The sequence below is a fragment of the Haemaphysalis longicornis genome, unplaced genomic scaffold, assembly GCF_048455015.1.
Source record: "Haemaphysalis longicornis isolate Haplotype H1 unplaced genomic scaffold, Haemaphysalis longicornis Haplotype H1 scaffold_1, whole genome shotgun sequence".
Taxonomy (NCBI): Eukaryota; Metazoa; Arthropoda; class Arachnida; order Ixodida; family Ixodidae; genus Haemaphysalis; species Haemaphysalis longicornis.
In genome coordinates this window covers 416,903,111-416,928,661 of record NW_027526203.1, presented here as the reverse complement: position 1 = coordinate 416,928,661, position 25,551 = coordinate 416,903,111, and the positions used below count along the sequence as shown (strand labels likewise).

Below are 25,551 nucleotides of genomic sequence, written 5' to 3'. Positions count from 1 at the left end.
AGTCGAGTGCGCTGGGCTGAAGCTGAAACACGGCATTCGCTTCGAGTGTAAGCTCAGCTTGGCCGGTAATGGGTTGTTGATTTTTTTATTGTAATGCTTCGACGCTACACAGGCGATGAAGCGCGCCGCAGTGGAGGGCTCCGGATTAATTTTGGCCACCTGGAGATTTTAATGTGCGCCGAAATCCCGAACCCACGGCCGTTTTCGCCTTTTGCTTTCACCAGAAAAGCGGCCGCCGCTGCCGGGAATCGAGCCCGCGACCTCGTGCTCCGCTGCACAACGCCATAGCCACTGAGCCTCCGCGGCGGGTAATGAGTAGTTGATCGATTGTGAGGTTTAGCGGGCCGTAGCTGCACTTGGGCTATGAGGCGCACCGTGGTGGAGGACTCCAGATTCATTTTAACCCCCAACCACCGGAGAATCTGTAACATGCTCCGAATCTCGACACAAGGTCGTTTTGGCTTTTCACCTTCATCTGAGAAGCAGCCACCGTGGCTGGGGTCGAACCCGTGCCCATCGGCTCAGCGGCACAACGCCTTAGTTCATACATGACCGCGGCGGGTTCATTAGCATAAACAGAGAGTAAGATGAGTTCAAAATCTCAAACGCTTTTGAGCGTCCCTTTAATTTCTACCCAGATAAAAAAAAAAAAGTCAGGGCAAAGTGACGCCCTTTGCACGGAGCCTTTCCTTTTGCGGCGCGTCCACAAGATTAAGATTCCGTGGCCCCACGCGCAAAATGAGAAACGATGTGAGTTATTTCCTTGCCCATTACATAGCAAGCCACCTCCGCATTTATGAACTACGACCACTGAACCATCACAGCCAGACGACTCTGTACCAACGTGTTGCTCAATATGGGTAGCCCAATCTTGTCTGGGCGGTGCTATAGGCGTGTTGTTGGTAGTTTTGGCTCGGTGCGGAAAGGGGAGGTTGAGGTTTGGGGGCCTATCTAGAAATGAGAAGTTACTCTAAGGAAAATCAGCAAAGGTTATCGCCTCTGTTTTTTTTTTTTTTTTTCATTGCTACATGTGACCTGATGGCGTCATGTAGAAAACTAATGAAGGCCCGCCTCTTCATAAAATAAAAATTACGCGTGGAAGTTTTCGTCAGCGTGTATAACTGTGCGTGACTGTATATAGTTGCAGCATCGGCTCATCGTTGCCCACCATAGGCTTGATACCCTACATTCTTTACCGGCGCTAGTGCCCTACAGACTAACGAATTTGGCGTTGACATTTCTTTGAGGCGGGGAAAAGGGTCGTTCTACGTCTTTTTTCTCTTCATTACATTAGGAAGGGGATGGTCTCGCACCGCATATAGCTAGCTATCTTTCAAGCGACAAATTTCAAAATCAGAACAGCGGCAGAGAAGAAAAAGTAAGGACATTTGAAGGAATGTGTACATAAGATTTCAAAAGAAAAAAAAAACTATAAAAGGCGAGAAGGAGGTAGGGTGCCGCTGGGGTAGATCGAGGCCACCCCGCGCAAGCAGGCGTCAAACACCGGGCTGGCGTCGTGCTGAGACTGGAAGGAGGTGCATTCCACGAAGCATCATTTGAAGGGCGGATATGTGAGTCCGAGATATGTCTGACGGCTTTACTGGCTTCTGATGAGAAGACGCTCCATCAAGTAAACGGATAACGACGAGTGGAAAGTGAATGTGCGGTCGTAAAAGCGGCCGCCTGAAGCCGTCAGTGACGACCTGTACGTCTGAACATTTCGACGGCGACAACCGAACTCGATGTGGCATCCGCAAATAACACAGTTCACGATGTTAGCTGCCCATTAAATATTGCTCGGTGGATTACGTTCATTCAAAACCTTCGTCTATCGTGGTTCTATAAACAAGGTTCGGCTCCAAATTAGACCATAAGCTTAATTTACTACTCTGAGATGTGGTTTTACATTATTTTCTTGGCGTACATACCGGTGTCCATAAATGGACTGCCAAAATAGAATTTCAGAAAAAGTAGTTGCTCGCTCTTTTTTTTTTTTTTTTTTTTTGCATCTGATGCACAATAACAATTGCCTGACGATTACGATACTCCCTAATACAAAGTTTGAACGCAGTGCGAACTGCAGTCCTGTCGTCACGGCGCATATAGCTCCAGCATCTCAGGAAGTGATCCCGTGATCAGCAAACTCACGACGGTGCGCGCTATATACAGTGGCGTTATCTCGCATCGCGTGGCCGCCGCCGAGGATGTTATAAATCGTGTTTGAGCCTCCCGCGAAAATTTCACGTGGTTCGAATGAGCTACGCAACGAAGAGGACGACGAAGGACCGATGTATACGCGCAGAGAGAGAGAGAGAGAGAGAGAGAGAGAGAGAGAGAGAGAGAGAGAGAGAGAGAGAGAGAGAGAGAGAGAGAGAGAGAGAGAGAGAGAGAGAGAGAGAGAGAGAGAGAGAGAGAGAGAGAGAGAGAGAGAGAGAGTAAACTTTATTTCGAGGAATATCAGTGAATATGCATCATAAAAGCGATGCTGGTGGTTAGATCGCGTTGATGGCTGTCAGCGTGAACTGATCAGCGACCTCGGCAGCCCTGGCGACCAAGCGGGCCTGTAGGTCCGGGTCCGAGCTGCACAGCGCGGCCTCCCACCGTTCCTCGGAGGGTATTTCGGGAAAGGGGCTTTTCGAGCAAGCCCAGATGATGTGGGATAGTGTGGCATGATCGCCACATAAGTAGCAGGCCGAAGTGGGGTACAGAGCTGGGTGGATGTGCGTCAGGACGGCGGGATTAGGAAAGGTGCTGTCTGAAGAAGTCGCCACGTGTGAGCCTTAGAATTCTCTAAAGTTTTGTCCGCCGGAGGATAGGTCCAGCGGGAGAGGCGGTAGTGCATAGTGATGTCGTGAAAAGAGACCATGCAGGTGATCCCGCGCAGATCGCGCCCCGTGGTAGGGATAGAGGCTGGGCCCAGCCCGGATCGTGAGTCCTCGGGCGTGTTCGTGGGCCGCTTCGTTCCCTTCGAGGCCCGAATGCGCGGGCGTCCAGGTCAGAAGAACTGGCTGTTTTAGGGGTCGGGCAGAGCTTCCTGTCAAAATTTTGAGTGCCGGCTCTGGGATGCGACCGGTGGAAAAATTTCGAATTGCAGTTTTAGAATCGGAAATGATCGTGCTGGGAGTGGGGTCGAGTGTTAGAGCTAGGGCTATGGCCGCCTCTTCCGCTGTCTCTGGGCGGGGGGACCGAACGGTGGCCGATTGAGAAGTTCCTTGGCATTGTTCATGGCTACAATCGTGTATGCGTCGTGGAATCGGTATTCTGCCGCGTCGACATATACAACTCGGGATTGTTGCCGTACATCTTGTGGAGTGCTTCCGCTCGCTTTAGTCTCCTAGCGACGTGGTGTTGAGGGTGCATATTGCGGGGCAACGGTTTGATTATTAGTTGGGAGTGTATTGACGTGGGGATGGAATGTAGTTGCGCGAAGTTTGTATGGTGACCGATACCCAGTTCTTGAAGGATGCCTCCCCGTGCTGGTTCGGGCCAGTCGCTCATACTGACTCGTTAAGTGGGCTTCTATCAGCTCTTGAGCTGTATTGTGGAGACCCATTCCGTCCAATCGGGCAGTAAAAGTGCCGGGAATGAGTCGAAGCGCCAATTTATAGGTTCGCCTAATTAGCACGTCTATTTTATCAACGTCGGCCTTAGTTAGGAGGAGATAAGGTAGGGAGCAAACTAGCCGGCTTATGACAAAGGCTTGGAGAATGCGAACTTTTTCGCTTTCGGCAATACCCTTATGGTGGTTGGTGACCCTGCGGACAAGTAGGGCCGCTTGGTCCGCGGCTCGGTTCATTAGGCTTATGAAGCTGTCACTTTTGCGGTTGCTTTGTATACTTAATCCTAAGATTCGGATTATCGGGACCTCTGGGATCGGTTTGCCGTTTATGTGGAGCTCGATGTTCGGTTTCTGAGGTGGTCTTTGAGCCGGCGACGGTAGTAAAAGCAGCTCGGATTTAGATGGAGAGCAAGAGTCCCGCTCTGCCAGCTTCTTCTATGATGATGTCGTTGCCCATCTGCAAGATTTCCTCAATTTGGGCATCGCTACCTCTGTTTGCCCACAGAGTGATGTCATGCGCGTACAGGTTATGATGGAGACCCGGAATTTTTTCTAGTCTCTTCGGGATTTTTAGGATGGTCAGATTAAACAAGCGTGGGGAAAGAATGGCTCCTTGAGGAGTACCCCTTCCTCCAACCGAGAAAATGGGGGTTACGAGGTCACCCACGTGTATGACAGCCGTCCTGTCTGAGAGAAAGTCTTTGATGTAGTTATAGGTGCGTACTCCAGGATTGATCGATTGCAGGCCTTTGAGAATGGCCTCGTGGCCAACGTTGTCGAAGACCTTGGTCAAATCTAGTGCTAGCACTGCCGATGAATCTAACCTGTCAGGCGAACGTCGTATGACGGGATGATGGAGTCTGAGCATCACAGCTTGTGTAGATAAACCGGCTCGGAAACCTATCATCGTATGGGGGAATTGCTCTGTGTCTATGAGGTGATTTGACAGTCGGGTGTGTATGATGTGCTCCATGAGCTTACCGAGGCAGGATGTAAGTGAAATAGGGCGTAGATGTTCGAGTGCGAGAGGTTTGTTCGGCTTGGGAATCAGAACTACCTTGGCATGTTTCCACGACCGATGTAAGGTGCCTGATCTCCAGCACTCGTTCATGTAATGCGTTAGGGATGCAATCGATTTGTCATCCAGATTGCGGAGTGCTTTATTAGTTACGCCATCGGGGCCAGGAGCTCAGCTGGTGCGAAGTTTTGCGATGGCCGCCCTGAGCTCCGCTTCCGAGATGTCTCGGTCCATTTCAGAATTTGGGAGGCCTGTGTAATTTGGGAGCTTGGGGCTAGGACTCGGGGGCAAATATGTGTCACGAATTTGGTCAAGGAGTTCTGTATCGGATCCTGGGTAATTATGCATGACCTGTGTTAGACGGTTTCTCTGCTCAACTTTGCTGTGGTTAGGATCGATGAGGTGTCTGAGAAGCTGCCATGTTTTCTTCATCCCTAGATTTCCTTGAAGCTGGTCGCAAATTTGGTCCCATTGGTCTCGTGCGAGCTCGGTGGCGTGTGCTGCTATTTCCCTTTCCAGTGAGGCCATGCGCAACTTAAGCTTGCGGTTGTGTTTTTGTCTGCGCCAGCGCTTCTGGATGCTTTTGTAGGCCTCCCAGAGGTGGGCAAGCCTGGCATCAATGGTTAGGGATGGGATGTCCTGATAAAGCTTTTTCGTGGTGGTTTTTATGTCCTTTAGGAGTTGTTCCGTCCACGTGTCTATATTTGATATCGGAGCGTCATCTGCATTGTTGTTTCGAAGAAATCGGAATTCGTCCCACCCGACTAGTGTTGCCTGACGGGGAGTGTATTTGATTTTCGTCGTGTGCTTAATTACTGTCTCGATAATAAAGTGATCACTGCCGAGGGTGTGACCAGTAGCTTCCACTCTTCGCATCTCGTATGTAGGGCGAAGGTAAGATCTGGGGCAGTGTCAATTTGGACGCTGTTACCTATCCTGGTGGCTATTCCGGAGTCAGCAAGAATGCTAAAGTGGTGTAGCTGTATTTACTCCCAGAGGTCCCTTCCTTTTTTGTTACTGCATCTGTAGCCCCAGGCGGTACGTGGGGCATTAAAATCTCCTACCATCACTAGCGCGTGCGGTCCTACTTCCCTGCGTGTGAGAGCGAAAAGAAGATTAAATCTACGGTCGCGGTTCCGCGGTGGGCTACATACATTATGAAGATTTTAGTGGCTTCGCGCTTCTTTGGAATGATTGTTATTAGATCATGATGAATGTCTATACTGTCAAATTGTTGCCTGGTCGCCGGTAGGTTGTGGTTGACCAGGGTGGCTGTGCGGGTATTTTCGGGGTCCTGAAAAGCTTTATAGCCGGGTAGTTTAACGTTAGTTCCGCTTTCTCGCAGTGCAATTACATCGGGAGGAAATTGAAGTGACTGGGCAAGGAGTTGTAGTTCTGGCCGCTTCCGTTTAAATCCGCGGCAATTCCACTGCCAGATTTTAACTGTACGGTTTGCCTCTGTTTCTCTCGACATGGAGAGCGGAGGATTGCTGTGATGGGACTGTTAGCAGTTGGCTATGTGGTAATATTACGATAGACTTCTGGGTACTATATACGCGCAGCACGCAGCGCGTGCTGGGCTTTTGTGCTTTTTTTTTTTTTGCGAACGTGAAAGAACAAGACTTGCTTTCATGGATGCCTGGTTTTCCGTCTGCTTTCTTGGGCGCCACTAGACGCAAGGCGCGGTTTTCCCACACGTCTTGTGCCGCCTTGGAATACCGCCCTCCCCATCACACTTTCGCCATACTTTCCTAGCTCCTTTGCTTTCCTTCTACATCTCATCTACCTTGGGCGTCCTCTAAGTTCGCTCGGTTGCATCGAGGGACGACGGCGACACCAAACCACAGGAGCGGGCGCTTAAGAGCTTGCGATCTAAAAAATTGGGGCAGCTTCGCATTAGTGGCGCGAAGACTGGGCAAGCAGCGAAGCTGGCGGCCCCACTCAGCTTATTCTTGGTTCGGCTAAGTTTATGCGTGGTTATGCTTGGAGACTAGACCAGGTTTTCTGCGTGGTTATGCTTCACGACTCGGTCAAGTTTTCTGCGTGGTGTCGTCGTTAGCCCTCCAAAGAGGAAATAACACTGGGTCGTTAATGTATGTACAATGCACGCGTGCCCACCGGCTTTGCGGCGAAGCTCCCAGGTTAGCGGAGGGCTCAGCGGGACGAGTGTTTGCTGAAAATTCGTTAACTCGTTCGGTGGATACCGTACGGCTTGTGTGGTTTGGAGGTTGGGACGCTAATTAAGAAATTGATTAACGTTATCGCTTCTCAGCCGTTTGGGTTCTTTCATTTTGGCACTAATTGTTATTTTTTTACCGTCAAAACTTATTTACTCGTCGCAATAAGTGGTAGAGCAGGCCTCCCCGCGACGCGTTTGATTGATTGATTGTAGGGTTTATCGCGCCGACGCAACGCACGCGATGAGGCGCGCCGTAGTGGAGGGCTCCGGATTAATTTTGACCACCTGGGGATCTTTAACGTGCGCCGAAATCTCGTACGGCTGGGCGTTATTACTTTTCGCCGCCATAAGAAAAACGGCCGCCGCAGCCGGGAATCGAACCCGCGACCTCGTGCTCAGCGACGCGTTTCCAAAGCCGTGCTTGTACCAGGTGTATCGCGCCTCCGACAGGGGCCGACACGAGTCCCGCCGAAGTGCGGCGAGGCAAAGCAAGCTACGGTAAAGCTGCATTGCCGGCGTGCGCGATGACGTCATTGCTGTGCGAGGTTTTTTTGCGCACGTTCGCCGGCCCAACCACAAGCTTAAGCCCCATCGCTATTACAAATACACCCTCTGTGTATCTGCAACCCTTCGCCTAGCATAGAATGGGAGAGCTAAGCAGCAGCTCTTCCCTTCTGCAGCCCTCCGTGCAGCAAATGTTAGTAGACGTAGCGGGCACACTGCATGCGGTTTCGTGAGGTGGGCTCATTCGATCGTTTGCTCCGCTACAGGTTCGTGGGCCTGAAGCGTTCCAAGCCCGAGGTGAACGTGTGGGTGTGTCTGGGCGGCAGCGTGGACGACGGAACGCGGTTCGCGACGCTCGTCAAGGATCGGCGCACGCGCGTCACCTTTGTGCGCAACTCGGCCGAGTGGCTGCAGCGCAACGCGTTCCAGGGCCTGCTGCTGTACTGGATGTACCCGGCGCCCGAGCACCGCATCAACTTCACCGTCCTGCTGGCGGACCTGCGCAACGCGTACGCGCGCGAGAAGCTGCTCGTGTCCGCCGTCTTGCCCGTGAGCACGCGGCAGCGGCGCGAGTCCTACTTCGTGCAGTCCGTCTACGAGAACCTGGACGTGGTGCTGGTGGACGGCCACCGGTCGGTTGACCCGCACCGCTTCCCCATCACCACGTGCGCGTCGCCCGTGCGCACCTTGCTGCGCGCCTGGCACCAGGGCCAGTACGGCCTGCTGCGCGTGCTAGACGACCTGACACTCGAGACGGACGACTTCCGCAAGACTGTGCTCAGCGTGTCCTTCGCGGGCGTCTCGTTCACGCTCCGCCACAAAAACCTGCACCGCGTCGGAGCCGCGGCCGCGGGGCCTGGCCTGCCCGGCAAGCGCACCAACGAGTCCGGCGTGCTGAGCTACGTCGAGGTTCAGGAACATCTGCGCGACGAGGGCTGGAAGCGCTCCTATCACCGCTACGGCCGCTGCCCGTTCGCCAGGAAGGATTTCCAGTGGGTCGCCTACGAGGACGAACACAGCCTGGATGACAAGGCCGGCCTACTCTCTGCGAGCGCGGGCCTAGCCGTTTGGGACGCCGACATGGATGACTTTGCCGGCATCCTGGGCAAGCCGTACCCACTGCTGCGCAAGGTGCACCAAGTGGTACACGGCCACTCAGCGCAGCACAAGAACGCTGGCCCTGTCCGTTCCTACAGGAACTTCTTTTAGCGCCGCCACCGAAAACTGCGCTTCGGCTTACATATTTCTTTTTTTTCCGGGACCCTCCATATAGCATCATACTATGCATATATTCGCAATTAAAAGATCGGGTGTGGGAAAGTCTTCTGTTGTCATTTCTTCTTGCTATATTCATGCGGCGTTTGGTGCCACAGCTGCTTAGACTGCGAAACTTCATAAGAGTAGAACAAGAGTCGTGTGACCCTGCCGAAATGTCACCTAACCAGTCGCTGATTCGTTTTGTCTCAATATATTACTAAATATTTGAGATAAACTCAATGAGAGCACCTGAACGTTATCTGATAAGCGTATTGAAAATATCTTGCATATATATATATGTGGTATTACGAAAACACATTGTGACGTCTGAAGTGTAAGGGGGTGAATTGGTCACTGCAACCAGGTACTTTAAACGTGCTCTTTTCAGTGACTCAGTACAGCAAAGTTGTGAGTTGCGTGAGCAGCCTGCGATTGCAATGGTACTTTTATATTCAAGCCTTCTCCAGCCTAGTACAGCGACCGCAACAACTGCACAGAGGAGGACTGGCAGTATTCTAGTGCTTACGACAAAGGAGGGCACGTGGCGCTATCAAAGACAGGGATATGCATAAAATGAGCGAATGATCAAGAGCAGTGTGATTTGGGCGAGTTGGTGAACGTTCATGACTGAAAACCAGCGCGGAAAAAACACAGCACAACAAAGGAACGAGAAGTACACAGGACTAGTTTATTTTGTAGAAAACACTGGTAATATACATACATGCAACGAATAAACAAACAAAATCAAAATCGCTCATCCGTATGCACAAGCATAATATATTGCTTTACGTGGCCATGCAAGGGTGTCACTCAGATCAGCGTATTCACGGTCATGCAGCACTACTGAGGGCATACTGGTACGTCGGTCGGCAGGTCGTCTTATTTGAAAGGTCTCGATTATTTACCTTGTTTTATCTGTTTCGACAACACATGGGTTTCTTCAAAAACCGGTACACAGCTCTGTGAGCGGCCGTATTTTGCCAGATGACTATGCGGACTCCCTATTAATGAATGCGGGTACTCCGACAACCTGGTGTTCAGGCACCTCAAGGTTTGTCCCACGTATATAAGTCCACACCGAAGTGGCGACATATTCACGACACCCGTTGCACATTTTACAAATGGCTCAATTATTTATCGAGCACACATTTTTGCTCTTTGTATTCCTGGAAGCCAATCTTAGGCCGACGGTACTGCACATTTACTAATTTATTTGAGGCCGAGAACACCACGTCGACAGCGTACCTTTTTGCCACGTTTTTTAACTTATAAGAGAGCCGGTGCTTGTACGGTATTACAACGGGGTATCTTTTTCTTTGCATTGGCGGCTGCGTCGCGGAACCTGCCGCATCTTTTCCTTTTATCCATTTAACTAATTTCTGCACGACCATGAGGATAACATTGACGGGGTAGCCTGCCGTCCGCAGTCTACTTATCTGGATAGAGAAGCTGTCCTTCAACTGATGGTCACATGACCTTGAAAGTGCTGAGCGTACTGAATTAAAAGCGATCCCGTTTTTTTTTTTTTTACCTTGGAATGACCAGACTTGAGGCTTAGGACATCTTTTTGAGATCTCGGGGGGTAACACCAGAATATGTTACCTTTATTGAAAGTTAATTGTGAATAAACAAACTGCAGCTTTTTCAATTTTGGCAGCTCAGATGTGAACTGCAATCCGAGGCCACACTCATTGAACATATTTAAAAGGACTTCTACATTCGGTTCTCCATTCTCAACAATTATTAGAAAATCATCTACAGAACAGGAAATATTTTTTGCCAAGCCGCGTACATTTCTTTCGATATTTCTGTCAACCCTACCTAGGAATATATAAGCATAGCAGCCACCTTTGAGCCAGTACACACCCCTCGTTTTTGAGCAAAAAATTCATGTTGCCACTTGATAAATGTTGATTTCAGATAGAATTCTGGTATTTCCGTGAAAGTGTTGACTGACACGCCGCACGTTTGAATTAAACCTACGTCGTCGTTGTCTTCAGTGATATACAGTTTTATGATTTCATTAATTCGTCGTTAGGAATTGTGTAGAACAAGTCTTGCACATCAATGCTCACAGCCTTGCATGTTCCGGGGTTCGACGATTCAAGATACTTTACTAGGGCATCTGACTGGAATTAAATACGGGCGGTTCAGTTGCAGGGACCAGAGCTGCTCCTCTAAAAATGAGGCAGCCGCCATCTGCCAAGTATGTCTTTCTGTAACTATTGTGCGGAAAGGGGCTTCGGGCTTATGCATTTTAACCACGAAAAATGGCTCCAACTGGAGACCTTCTGCTTTCTTTACTGACAGTGATAATTGTTCGAGATTGTGACTTCTTAACAACGACATAGCGCGCCCTTTTACCATGTCGGCTTTTGCATCGATAGGTTGAAAATTCTTTTTGATGGCCATCAGGGCCTTCTCACAGAAAACGTTCCGGCGCAACCACAAAACAGCCTTCCTTCTCTGCCGCAAGTATGTGCAGACTGTTCTGAACCGCACACTCGACATGTGCAGCTTTCCCGCTCATGGCAGTCCTTACAACAGTGATTACTCTCTAGTTATTTAGCGCAATGTAAAGTATTTTCACGCAGCTAATATTGCGGTTGAAAACTTGCTTTGTGCACAGTTTGAAATCTATAGCACGTTGCGCGACTAAGCTCCAGAGCCATGGAAACTATCCCATACAAATGCATAGGAAGTAAGATTTGACAAGGAATTACACAAAAAATATTCAGAATCATGGAAAATAATTTGACAAATTTCATCTCCCCGTTTATTTCTTGCTTTATGCCAAATATCACTTTCCTGAAGTGGTTTTGCTAGGTTCCCGAAGGTCGGAATTTTGAGCGAGAAAGCTGGGGATGTATTTTCAACACCAAGGCGGCGTTCCCGCGTTTCACCAGTTCGGACAAGCACGTCAACGCACTCGGAGATACAGCGGGGACGATCCTGTTCTGGAACCCGTCGGGAGACGAGCCTGGAGAGGGGCCACCGTCTCCGGAGGATTGAAAACTGGCTCACCGCAGAACTTATTTTATTACCGCAAGAGTTATTTTTAACTCCTGCGATCTGGATCTGACTGACTCCACGTGATGTTTCTTTGTTTTCACGAGTTTCCTTTTTTCTCTTTTGAGATTCAGCCTTAGCTTGCATCTAGCCATTCGCTGGCACGAATCTTACTCCGAATCATAATGACCTCATGGTGGACGTGTTTGGACGGAGCAGCGCGAAATTTCGAATTTTCGTCAGGAATTCTGCTATGCAAGTTCTAATATTTTCGCATTCCTCTTTCATAGCGTTCTAGAGCACCTTTGTAGCAAATTTTAACCTCCTAGCACCAATAGTTTTACAGGTATAAACGTTTTTTTTTCGTGGAGTCACACTTGGGTTTGGTATCAAGGCAAGTAAAACAAACCTAGCAGGTTGGCCCCTTAAAGACCATACTCGCGTTATCGCGGGGCTGTTCCGATAGCTTGGCAAGTTAAATCAGCTCGCTAGGCGCATTTTTGGTGAGGTACAGCGAAAAGCCCGAGTGCAAACCACAGTCACCGTAGCCTGAATCGGCGAAGCCGCCGGTGCAAAATCGCAGAATAAGGAAGTAATTTCAATGGCGGGGCCTTGAAACAGCTGAAATAGGTTGAAACCCCATTCCGCTCCATCGAACAGGGTCTTTGAAACAAGGAAAGGCCGAATAATACCAGAGCTCGTCGAAACAAGATGTAAAAAAACAAAAACAAAAAAACCGCAGTAACCACAAGCAGAACCGGCCCAGCGGCCGGGGTTACATTTCAAAAGAAAAGGAAATTATTCGCTATGCAGGGGTCAAAGATTGTTGGAAAAGCGAAAAGAGACTTTCCGCAACATCGGCCGCTAAGTTACGAAGGAGGAAAAGTCTAAATGAAATTCAGCGCTACGTCATAAACGCCGTGCCCATGCCCGGCTAGAGATAGGGAGCCGACGTAGGGTGACACGGGTAGAATCTCTAAAATTTGAATGACCCGACAACCCCTGGGTGCACAGGAAAGTACAATCACTGGCTGTGACCGCCCGCGCAAGGGTTAAACTAAATATATAATCTGTTATTATGTAGAAAATACGGAAATACAGTTTTTTGCACCCCTGTCATGGTCCCAATGTTTTCGAACTTGAGAGAGCAGAGGTTTGCGTAACTTTTGCGCAGCCCTTTTGCGTAACTTTTACACAGACAAATAGCAGGGAACGTGGAGGAGTTTTTCAGCATTAGCGAGGGAGTCTCGGCTGTCGTGATCAAGCTAAACAAGCGATACAGGTTAAAGATAGTACAGGCCAATGCTCCAACAACCAGCTATGATGATGAAGCCGTAGACCTACGAGGATGTCGAATCAGCAATGAAGAAGGCAACAGCACAGTTCACGACTGTGATGGGAGACTTTAACGCAAAGGTCGGTAAGAAGCAAATAGGAGAAATGTCAGTGGGAAACTTCGGAATAGACAATCGCAACAGTCGAGGAGATATAGTACTGGTGGGATTTGCAGAGAGAAATATCCTGGTGTTGATGAAAACATTTTTTTACAAACGAAAAGTAGGAAATGGACATAGAAAAGTCCAGATGGTACAACAAAAAGGAAATTGACTTCATTTTAAGTGACAACCCAGATATTGTGCAAGACGTAGAGGTGGTAAGATTCCGTGGTTATGCGCTTTCCACTCGTTTGTACCTACCTCCTAAAGTCCCCCCCCCCCAAAGAATTGCAAAATAAATAAATAAATAAATAAATAAATAAATAAATAAATAAATAAATAAATAAATAAATAAATAAATAAATAAATAAATAAATAAATAAATAAACACAACGATGGTGACTTGCCCTACGTTGTGTTAGCAAAGTTTCTTCATTCATTAATTCATTTATTTATTGAACGCTTTTGCATTCCCTGGGCTTCCCCTGCCACACTTGTCAAAAAAAAAAAAAAGACGGCACATGGTATTTTTGTGTCGACTATCTACACCTTAATGCGGTCACCAAAAAAGACGTCGATCCTCTAATACGCATATACCACGCCCTTCACTGCGTTCATGGTGCCAAGTACTTTTCATCTACCGATCTTCGTTCGGGATACTGGCAGATCGCCGTGTATGACATGGATCGCGAAAAAAAAAAAAAAAAACCACCTTTAAAACACCCGACTGACTTCACCAGATCAAGGTAATGCTCTTCGGGCTATGTGTGCTCCAGCTACTTTCTATCAAAAGTTTCTTAAAAGGCATCATCAGAGCTTGTAGCACCCAGCACAACGTATTGACGGCGTACCATACACAAACTAACAAACTTACCAAAGGCTTCAATCGTACCCTGACCGGCATGCTCTCGTATTACACTTATAGAGATCATCGGGATTGGGATACCACACTGCGAAACGTGACTTCCGCCTACAATTCATCCTGCCATGAAACGGCCAGTTATTCTTCGTTTTATCTGCTCTACAGCCGCGGCGTGTCTGCCGCTGCCTCGCCTCAGCGGTCTGAATACGCCGGTGATGCGATTGCTCTTGCTGACCATGCTAGCCAGGTAGCCCGCCCCAGCCTTTCTTCATCTCAGTTCATGCAGAAGACCATTTATGACTGTCGAGATCTCACGATGCACATCGAGCCAGGATCCCTTGTTCTCCTTTGGACCCGATTTGCCGAGTTGGGCTGTCTGAAAAACTTATTCCCCAATACCGCGTCCCTTTCCGCGCTTTACGCAAAGTCAACGAAGTGAATAATAAAAATTGCCCCCGTTTCACCATCCTCGTCGAGTAACAAACAAACAAACAAACAAACAAACACAAATACACACACAAATAAAGAATTACCCAAATAACTAAAAATAAATACACAAATAAATCAATAAATACAAAATAAATGTGTTTATGTGTTAATGTAGCTCCCACAAGCTTTCTTTAAGAAGCAACGAAACAGGAACAAAACAAAAAACAACAAAGGCAATGTCAGGAGTGCATTGAATTTTATTTTCTTTCTCCGAGGCAATATAAGCCTCTCTTATATTCGGTCTAAGATGATGTGCTCATATATCTTCACTCAGGTTTTCCAGAAAGGCACCATCATTTTGATTGCCACTATCTGAGGTCGTGTTCACTCGAAAACGTCCGGCTCTGCGTGGGCGCAAACGCCGGAAAACACTCTGTGGCCACTGTAGGTGCACTTCGTGGATGCGGAAATCCTCCACCACTTGCGCGAACTCTGAAACTCTTGCGGTTTATGTCACGGCGACAAAAAAATAGAGGTACTTTACTCCCTCCCACTGGAAAAATTGCCATTCTTCAGGGTGTATAAACCTTCGTTTATTTTCGTTCTTGCGATAATACCGACCATAAACACTGGTTTGGGAAAACTTCGCCCGCATAAAATAAAAGGGAAAAAAAATGCCAACCACCGCGACGGATCTCTGAAGTTGCGCCAACAGCGGTGAACACGCCCGACAATTGGAAGAGCATAGCGACATTTCTTGGTGTTGACTGAAGCAAAAACGCTTTATAGCCAGAACAGTATAGTCGGGTGTTTGTTAATTGGCGAAAATTTTTCGCGCATATTATTTTTGTAATTCAAACTTCCCTGCACTCTAGTAATAGAAAAAAAATATTCGCCAGTGACATTTTACAATAATTTTCGACCGGAAACTCGCCAAAGCATAAATGCGGGTTACCAAAGACACCCAAAGAATTTTGCCCTTCTATTCTATAATAATTGGCAGTCAAGAAGACCTCGGAAAGCAAAGGGGAGGATGTAGTAGCTCAAGATAAAGAATTTGGAAAATAAGAAAGTGGAGAAAAAATGCCCGCCAGGTGGGATCCTGAGCTACTTGAGCTACTACATCCTTGCCTTTGCTTTCCGAGGTCTTCTTGACTGCCAATTATTATTTCTGTCTTATTTTCAACGAGCCCCTCATTTCCTATTCTGATTCGCTACATGCATAGCGAGGGCCTCTGTTCTGGCAGTCTTGGTGCCATAGGGAGCTTAAGAGGGTTCAACGCTGGTCGACCACTCTCGACATGTCGTAGACGCTCGAGTCACGGCCCGGGGGTTAAAAAGAAGGTCCCCTTCACCCCGAGTAGTCCGAGTGGCGCTGGCTACCACCCCCAAGCGCAGGAAACAAAAACACCTGAACATAAATACCCAAAAAGTGGAGGGGAAAATCGCCCCGCCGGTAGCGTAGTGGTTATCGCACCAGACCGGTATTCTGGAGGTCGTGGGTTCGGATCCCACCTGGCGGGCATTTTTTCTCCACTTTCTTATTTTCCAAATTCTTTATCTTGAGCTACTACATCCTCCCCTTTGCTTTCCGAGGTCTTCTTGACTGCCAATTCTTATTTCTGTCTTATTTTCAACGAGCCCCTCATTTCCTATTCTGATTCGCTATATATATATATATATATATATATATATATATATATATATATATATATATATATATATATATATATATATATATATACAGTCGAGTCCACTTATAACAATACCGGTTTTAACAATATATCGGATATAACAATGGACAGCCGCGGCACCGTCAGCTTTTCATTGTATTCTATGGCAAAATAAACCGCTTATAGCATTGCTTTCATGATGCAATATCGGTTATCACAATTAAATGTGGGCACTGGAACCAACCCTGAACGAAACAAAAATGCAAAAACGCTGCGACAATGCCACCCCAACCCCGCCTATTACGCAACAGGGCATGAGAGCATACGCTTGGGCATGAGAGCAAGGGCATGAGAGCATAGAAATGACCGAACTTTGGTCGTCGGTGAACGGTAGTGATGGAGACGCGTCGGGACTTGAGGAGTTTTTGCACGCCGACGACGCAGTAGCAACAAATGAGGACCTCACCGACGAGGCGATCGTCGCTGCGGTCACCGGCGCGGAAGACGACAGCAGTGACGACGAGGAGGAACCGGAACCCGCGCAGGTTGTGTCGCATCAGGAAGCGTTGCAAATGATCGACTCCCTGCGCGATTTTGTGTTTGCTAAAAACCCTCCGCTCGGCCACGCGCAGCAGTTGGACGCTTTGCAAAAAGATGTCAATAAGATGGCCAGTAAGCAGTCGAAGCTGACTGCTTACGGTTTTCTACCTGCTAAAAAGTGAAAAGTTTAAGCAACTTCCCCCTCATTAAGTGCTCTTGTTTATCATGTTCCCCTCATTAAATGCTCTAGTTTGTCACGTTTTCTTTGTTATTTTCGGCATAACCCGCTTATAACAATAATCGGTTATAACAATGATATTTTCATGGCACCTCAATATTGTTATAAGTGGACTCGACTGTGTATATATATATATATATATATATATATATATATATATATATATATATATATATATATATATATATATATATATATATATATATATGTATATATATATATTAGGAGTCGGATACACCACAATAACAACAAAGAACGTCTACTTACGTAGCGGCAATGGGACTTGGTGGGACTTGGCTTCATCAGAGTACAGTTACTTGATTTTGCTGCAAAATCGTGTAAAAATCACGTAACTGTACTCTGATGAAGGTAAGTCCCATCGCCGCTACGTAAGTAGACGTTCGTTGTTATTGTTCTTGCTGTGTTACTTATACTATTTCTGCTCGCTTTGTGAGTTCTCTCTTGATATATATATATATATATATATATATATATATATATATATATATATATATATATATATATATATATATATATATATATATATATATATATATATATATATATATAACAGAAATAAGGGTTGGTAGTCTCGAGCAAACCTCGGAAAGCAAAGGGGAGGATGTGGTAGGTCATTGAAACAGATAAGGAATGTTGAAAGACAGAAAGAAAGTGGAGAAAAAATGCCCGCCAGGCGGGATCCGGACCCACGATCTCCAGAATACGCGTCTGGTGCGATGACCACTACGCTACTGGCGGGGCTATTTTACCCTCCATTTTCTGGGATATTTTTGTTAAGGTATTTTTGTTTTTTGCGCTTGGGGGTGGTAGCCAGCGCCACTCGGACTACTCGGGGTGATGGGGACCTTCTTTTCAACCCCCGGGCCGTGACTCGAGTGTCTACGACAATGTCGAGAGTGGTCAACCAGCGTTGAACCCTCTTAAGCTACCTTTAGCACCAAGACTGCCAGAACAGAGGCCCTCGCTATGCATGTAGCGAATCAGAAATGGGAAATGAGGGGCTGGGTGAATTAAGACAGAATAAGGGTTGGCAGTCAAAAAAACTTCGCAAACAAAGGGGGGAATGCGGTAGGTCATAGAAACAGGTGAAGAATTTTTTCAGTAAGAAAGTGGTGAAAAAATGCCCGCCGGGTGGGATCCGAACCCATGACCTCGAGAATACCGGTCTGGAGCGATGACCACTACGCTACCGGCGGGGCTGTTTCGCCAACACTTTCATGGGTATTTATGTTACGGTATTTTTTTGTTTCCTGCCCGCCGAATCCCACCTGGCGGGCATGTTTGCACCACTTTCTTTCTTCCTCAAAAATTCTTCATCTGTTTCTATGTTCAATGACCTACCGCATTCCCCCCTTTGCCTTCCGAGGTTTTCTTGACTGCCAACCCTTATTTGTCTTAAATATATATACCGGTATATAAATATATAAACCCACGACCTCCAGAATACCGGTCTTCTGGAGGTCGTGGGTTCGGATCCCACCTGGCGGGCATTTTTTCTCCACTTTCTTTCTTTCTTTCCAAATTCTTTACCTGTTTCAATAACCTACCCCATCCTCCCCTTTGCTTTCCGAGGTTTTCTTGACGGCCAACCCTTAGTTCTATATATATATATATATATATATATATATATATATATATATATATATATATATATATATATATATATATATATATATATATATATATATATATATATATATATAAACAGAAAGAAATGCCGGCAGTCTACAACGCCAAAGAAGGCATAGGAGAATGGTTAGACTATTTTTTTACCGTTAGTGACGTTACATTATTATTTTTCATTATTATTAAGTACGTGAGAAAGAAAGAAAAACACGCGCCCAGAGTGGGGACCGAACCCACGTCTTTCGATCGAAAGGCGTGGGTTCGGTGTTGGACCATGAGTTCGATAAGGCTTCAAAAAACCGACACCAAAAAAAATCACGCCATATCCACGGAATGAATGATGATAAGTGGGGCGAAGCTCGAGAGGGGGAGATCATCGGTAACCGTAACTCTCCCGTGAAAGTTCGCCCATTACATCATTAAGAAAGACGTAAGACTCTACATTGTACAAATTAACTTTAATTTTCGGAGTCAATGCTCCCAGGCCCAGACCTGGTGAAAGACCCCGCGCCATCGAGGACTACCCCGCACCTCCACCACAATTTGTCACGTAGGATGGGACACAACGGTAAAGAAAGAACTTTTATTTAGGGCGAACTTGTGCCCGAACAAGACGAGAGGAAACGAGCAAAGGTCCTTGCGTCTCGTTCGATCTCCGAGAACGACTGCCTGCGTTCGTGGCTCCCGTGAAAGTTCGCCCATTACATCATTAAGAAAGACGTAAGACAGTACATTGTACAAATCAACTTTTATTTTCGGAGTCAATGCTCCCAGGCCCAGACCTGGTGAAAGACCCCGCGCCATCGAGGACTACCGCGCACCTTCACCACAATTTGTCACGTAGGATGGGACACAACGGTAAAGAAATAACTTTTATTTAGGGCGAACTTGTGCCCGAACAAGACGAGAGGAAACGAGCAAAGGTCCTTGCGTCTCGTTCGATCTCCGAGAACGACTGCCTGCGTTCGTGGCGTGATCTCTTGCGTGATCTCCCCCTCGCAGTGCACGTGCGCTCCCGCCTCCGTTGGCGAACAGACAAGATCGCGCTCCCGGTGCCGAGTTTGCGCTGCCGGTTGCAGCCGGTTCTTGCGCGTGCAACGCGGCCCACTTTGCGACATCTCCGAAAGCATGCGGCGGTCACGTACCACGAGACACAAGGGATGGACAGACCCATGGCTTTAGGAGCTTCGCCCCTAAAAACTGCCAGAGTTGGCCGAGATACACATCCCATATAATATAAACTTGTTTCAGCTAGCCACTGTCTACACATGACACTCGTGCAGCTAGCATGCTACGAGAGACTCTCCTTGTGGGATGCGCGCCCAGCGCGAGGCGGACGCCCCGAGCCTGGTACATAATATGTTACCGGGCTTGTCAAGTAACGGAACACAACGGGCTTTGAAATGAACTAGCACAAGTTTCTTAGAAAAGCCACCCTAGTAGGGCTTTGACCTATTGTTTACTCCTCGCTTGTGTGGAGTAACACGAAGCGCCGACCTCCCTTCATTAACGGTGGCATGCTCCCTTATATGCGGGTGCAATCCATCCCAGTAAGGTGACACCCACTCGGGTTTTGGGTTTCGGGAAAAACAAGATTGAAGACCGCAGGGGCTACCACTGCTCTCGAACATCTACGTTCTTTTTTTAGGGCTTGGGCTCATCATGATGATTTATCGCTGAACCCACAAAAATACTGCTCAGCGTAACAAAAAACAACAAAAAATAATCCTACAGACATCAACGTAAGAGAGAGTAATGACCTTTTTTTAAATTCTGAGAAAACGCATTTTGGTAACATCGTCTTCGCGCAAGTTTACGCTATTTGGGTCCCGGGGCTCATTTCTTTCGAAAGAGCTTTGCTATTAATACTTCTACGCCGAAATTTGTTGGCTTGATAACCGTGTGCGTTGCATTTTTAACGTGCCCCTGAAGCCCCTTTTCTAAGCTTCTGTAACGCTTTTGAAATGTGGAGAGCAAACGCGCCTAATTATATTACGAGGTACCTACGAAACACTTGCATTCAGCCATTGCGGCTCTACACGCAGCAGAGTAATTAAACATCTTTCCAAGGACGGTTTATATTTAATGCGTTCTTCAAACTGTCGGAATCCTTTCTTTACCTACGCGTTGTCACAGTGGGTGTACTGCTAGTATCGCCCGGCTTTTTTTTTAAGCAGTTGAAGCAACAGAAATACTTCACAGCCTCTTCAGTAACTGCGCAGGGGAAGCAAACCAGATATTTTAATATACCCCCCAAAAAAAGCGGCCCTGGCACTCAAAACGGCCATGGATTACCGTGTTGTACCAGAAACGACTTACGTTTCACTAGCGCCCAAACAGGCGTGAACTACTTTCAGTGGAGCTTGTCATTAAAGCTTTGTGGTCATGCATGGCTTGTGGGCCTGCGAGGACGTTAATAATAAGAACAGTCAAATAAATGCTTTGAGCGCGTGAATTTCGACTCGTTCCTTATTTGTTGAGAAGTCAAACAGCAACATTCCGGGGTTTTGCTGGCTAATAAACTTTACTGAAAAAGGAAGCTGAAATTAGATGTGCCACCTGACACACCGGGTAGGTAATCAAGCCGTGCAGTTCACGTGATGTGGTGCAGTAATCTGTTACAAAATACCATCTTTTAGTATTCTGTCGCTTGTTGCTTCCCACTTGTTTCACCCGCGCGGAAATGGCTAAAAAAGGTTTCTTACTTTCTTTCATGTACTCAGTGATTTTCGCTAAAAAGTTACTCTAGTTTTTTTTTCAAGAAAAGTTATTAGTTTAGGGGTTAGACATTGCCATAAGAAGCTCTAATAGAGAAAACAACGAGGTTCTCGTTGTTTTGCATACATTATTATTAGCATGAATGTAACAATTCATTTAAAAGCGCGTGAATGCCGGCTTGTTCTGAAGTTGACCTCTAGACTAAGCGGCATAGAGGCTGCATTTGAGATCACCAAATGACTTTCTTTAGCTTCATTCAGAGAAAGAGGGTTCATTAGTTCTATCTTGGAAGTATATATATTTTTCTATGTATTCGCGAGTTATTGCTCTTATGAGTAAGAGGCTGAGTACTGTGATCTTTTTAATCTTTTTAAGCACTCCTTCTTTCCCCGCACAATCGAGCAGTGGAATAGATTGCCTGTTGATGTGTTTTCGGCGCGTGATGTGTCGGATTTTGAAAAGCGTGTACTTTCTGCAATATTTTAAACATTCACTGTGCCGCTACTTTTCTTTGTGTACTGCTATCATTCCTGTTTTTTGTCAGTTTCTTATTTTTTTCTTTCTGTTTTCTCACACTTGTTTGACTGTTTTCAGAAATATGTACCAATTTACCATGCGGATTGATGCTTTTTTATGAAATTAATCCCTGCCCAGCTGCTTGGTATTCGGACTGCAGTATGTCTTAAATAAATAAATAATAGAAGATTCAATTATTATCGCAACCGGACCGGTTCTGATAACAATAAATGTGATTAGGACTGGACTAGTGGATAAACAAAAACAAACGAAAAGCAATGTAAATAGGCCGCCTATTCTGAGGAAAGATCATATGTCACGGTCCCTGTTCATAAAAATAAATAGAGCTCTACGTTTAGTGTGTGTTGCTGAGAGCTTGCACATGCGGCGGTGCTCATTTGTGTGTTTTAGCGTTTTTTGTAAAATACTTTATTCGGGAAATGTTTCAAGTGTTTATTGCCTTTTTCTTGTTCATTTTATTACGATCTACTTTTACAGCGGCCTATACTGCGAGAAATGCTGCTTCTATTTTTTTTTCGTGCACTTCAATAGGTTTCTGTCCCACTCTCTCCGTCTTTCCTATAATCCTTGTTCCTTTATGGGTTTTTTTGTTGCTTTAAAGTGTGCGGGTGTATCATGAGCCTTGAATGAACTAACCTTTGTTAATATTTTCCAGCATTCTTCTTTCTGGAAATCTTCTCGTCCACCAGAACATCCCTCATACTAACCTTCTGCAACATAATAGTACAACTTCCCGTATTGGTCTGTGTACAGTGACTCTAGGGAACCTCCACTAGGAATCACGCTGCACGCCCTATAGCAAGGAGAGATTTCAACCCGGTCCCTCCACTGAATTGCAACGAAAGCGACCCGTCTCACGCTACCTTTAGCTTTGCGCCTTATCCCGTGCATAAAAATCCAGGAAGCAGCGCTACCCAAACGACGACGACGCCGACGCCGGATGCAGGGACAAGGCGAGTGAATGAGATGCCTTCGCATCTAATAAGTACATCGCTAACGCAGCCTGAACGCCTGAGGCTCTTCGAAAGTGGTTCCCCCACATCTCCACCACGATGCCCAAGCTGTTAATTCTTCAGCCAAGCTGAACTCCGAGTCTACGCCTGGAACTGTTTAAGGATCACACAATATGGAACCTTCATACTAGCCACTGTTACCGATGGAAGACGTCCCTGAACCGGGCCCGTGAGCGACCAGCAAAGGTTGCTGCCTTGGGGATGAGTTCAAGAAGACGAAGGCAAACTTAACTGGTTTACTGCATGGCGAGAGATGAGCTGAAGCAAGACTGGAACAATGCCCTTACGGGCGAGGTTACACCACAGGACTCGACCAGAGTGCAGCATTGATTTGCTGCTGCAAAACGAATGAATTCTGTGCTCGGAGGCACCACGTAGTTATGCCCGAAGCGCTATCGGTCAAACAGTTTTCCTAGTGCTGTCTGCACACGGCTCGAACATAGTACAGACACACACAACACTCTTTCCAGAGTTCGTGAAGGACCGGCAGCAGCGGCGCTCGTTGAGCCTGAGAGAGGGAGAGGATATCTCGGCTGCGGCGTCCACCCCGCCGGGGCAAGTTTCAACTTGAACCGTTGGCTGTCGCTACAACGGCTTCAGTCGCCGCCAACGAAGCACCCATGCGCCTGGCGCAGGTCGGGGTAGGCTCTGCCACAAATCACAAGAGCACTCCGCAACTTCCAGGGCGCAGGAACATGGTAGCGGCGCGCAGAATTGTAACACCACCCAGAAACCACCAGAGCCGCACGTAACTAAATTCGCTTCATACATTTCACATGACTTTGCTCTAGTAAGAATGCCCTTGCACGGGCAGCCAGATTTGGATACATGATGACTTCCTACTTCCAAAGAAAACCGAACCACTATAACAGTTAACAACATACTACCCCCTCCGCTTCCTCACCTTAACTTATTCGGCCTCTGGCCTCCCTTCTTCAACAAGCGTGTTGCAACTACAAATTCAAGGCAACCATTTTGCAGTAGTTGATTGCATAACAGGCAGAGCACGCTTTACAGGCAGTTCCGCACTTCATTAAACGTGTTTCAACCACGACCGGTCGTGGTTTCAACAATGAGGAATGCAATCGTTTTGCAGCGCATGTTTGCATTGCAGGCAAAGCACACTTTACAGGCAGTAGTGAGTCCCCGGTGTTTGGTAAACAAAAAATCCCGGGACATCTCCACTAACATGAAACCTGAGGAGAGAAGAAGCATGCAGTGTATAAGAAGCGTATTCCTGGCGGCTTAGGGTAGGTAGTAGGTATACAGCTTTGCTGTAAAAGTCTCGTGTTTTGAAAGCACGAAGCGTTCTAGCGCGAGACGTAAACGAGTGTGCCGGTGTCTTTTTAGTACGCGTTACGTTCTAGCGTGAGGTGTAAACGAGTGTCCCGGTGTTTTAGTACCGTAACTACATGAAACAAAGGTTACGGGAACAACATGAGACGCCAGCAGCCCGAGCCGCTAAGGGGGCTTCGCCACTAAAATTACACGACGATTACTACACTCCCTAAAGCGAAATTTGTGCTTCGCGCGAACTGCAGTCTCGTCGGTCACGGTGGATATCTGCTGCGTCTTAGGAAGTGATCGCGTTAACAGCGAACGCACGGCGGCGCGCGCTACTCTGCCGTTATCTCGCAGCGCGTCGCCGCCGCCGTGCATGTTGTCACAAATTGTGTTTGAACCTCCAGCACAAATGTCCCGTGGTTCGGATGAGCCACAAATGGAGGAGGAGCGTCTCACGAAATTGTGAGGGGAAGGGCGCTCCTATGTGGCAAGGTGTGCCAAAAGTGTGAGGGGGTGGCAGTGATACATACTGATCCGTGGCGACGCGTTGGGAGATGACGCCTTAGCAGTGCGTGCCGCCCAGCCCCTCACACTTTCGCCAGATGCTGCTCCCCGTTTTCTTTCTGGTGGGCTGTTTCGCTCTCTCGCTCGGTTACGCGGACAACGCCGCCTTCGCCACCACCGCCGCCGCGAAACCCCTGTGCCGGGCGCCGAAGTGCTGCGCACTAAAAGCGTTTCTTTATCGAAAAACAATACTGCCTCCTGGATTTTAACCGGGTATATACTGCATTCGTTTCTAGTCATGGGTACCTAGCTTCTTTCTTTCTTTCTTTCTTTCATTCATTCTTTCTTTTTTTTTGTTAATTTAACCTTCTTTGTTCATTTTTTTCACATGTCGTGGCACACAAGAAGGAAGGAAGGAAGGCTTGACGGACGGACGCAAAAATGAATGAATGAATGAATGAATGAATGAATTATCCAGGCCGGAGCCTGCTTAGCTATCCTGCACGTGGGAAAAGGGAATATCGGCCAAAAATGGCAAAGAAAGAGGAACGTAAAAGGTAGGGACACAGTTAAGAGAAGTACGAGCAAAAAATAGACAACGCTAGACGAAATTCGACAGAGTGTTCCCACGGAGAGGTATGCTAAACAGAAACACGGAACTCGACTAGACAGTCGAGTTCCGTGGTCGTTACTAGCTTGGATGAAAAATAAAGCCGACACCATGCAAGACTGCTTCGGACTTTGCATTTGCTATAGCTCAAGTTTAGATGCGTACCTGGTTTGAATTATGTGCTGAGCGAGCAACCAATTTTGTTTCGGAACGAGAACTCGTCAAAAGTGGGCATACATAACCAAGCTCAAAATTTTTGAGGAACTGTATGTAAGTGACTGAGGGGAGGAGAGGGGCACGGTTGAAAATATTGTATGTCGCGTGCGGTATTGGAAGAAACAAATGTGCTGAGATTTTTTCTTTCCGCAAATAAAAGTCATGCTCATGGGTTTAATATTTATTTTCTGACTGTATTCTTGCAGCTCTAATTATCCTGCTATAGAGAAAAAGAAGTAAATTGTATGTGGCTGGCGATGTCAGTTGAGCAAGAATGCTCATTCCATTAATACGAATGTTCCAAGCCTAGAGAGCGTA

The 25,551-nt window shown here is 47.1% G+C and overlaps 1 protein-coding gene across 1 annotated transcript in view; it reads left to right on the top strand.

Moving 5' to 3' along the window:
- LOC144161558 (endochitinase-like) overlaps positions 1-8,564 on the top strand; it is a 27,256-nt gene extending 18,692 nt beyond the window's left edge. The window contains exon 3 of the mRNA XM_077692214.1: positions 7,527-8,564. Within this exon, the coding sequence (XP_077548340.1) occupies positions 7,527-8,469 (943 nt within the window). The 3' untranslated portion in view covers positions 8,470-8,564. The remainder of the gene's footprint in view (positions 1-7,526) is intronic.
- The last annotated feature ends 16,987 nt before the right edge of the window (positions 8,565-25,551 follow it).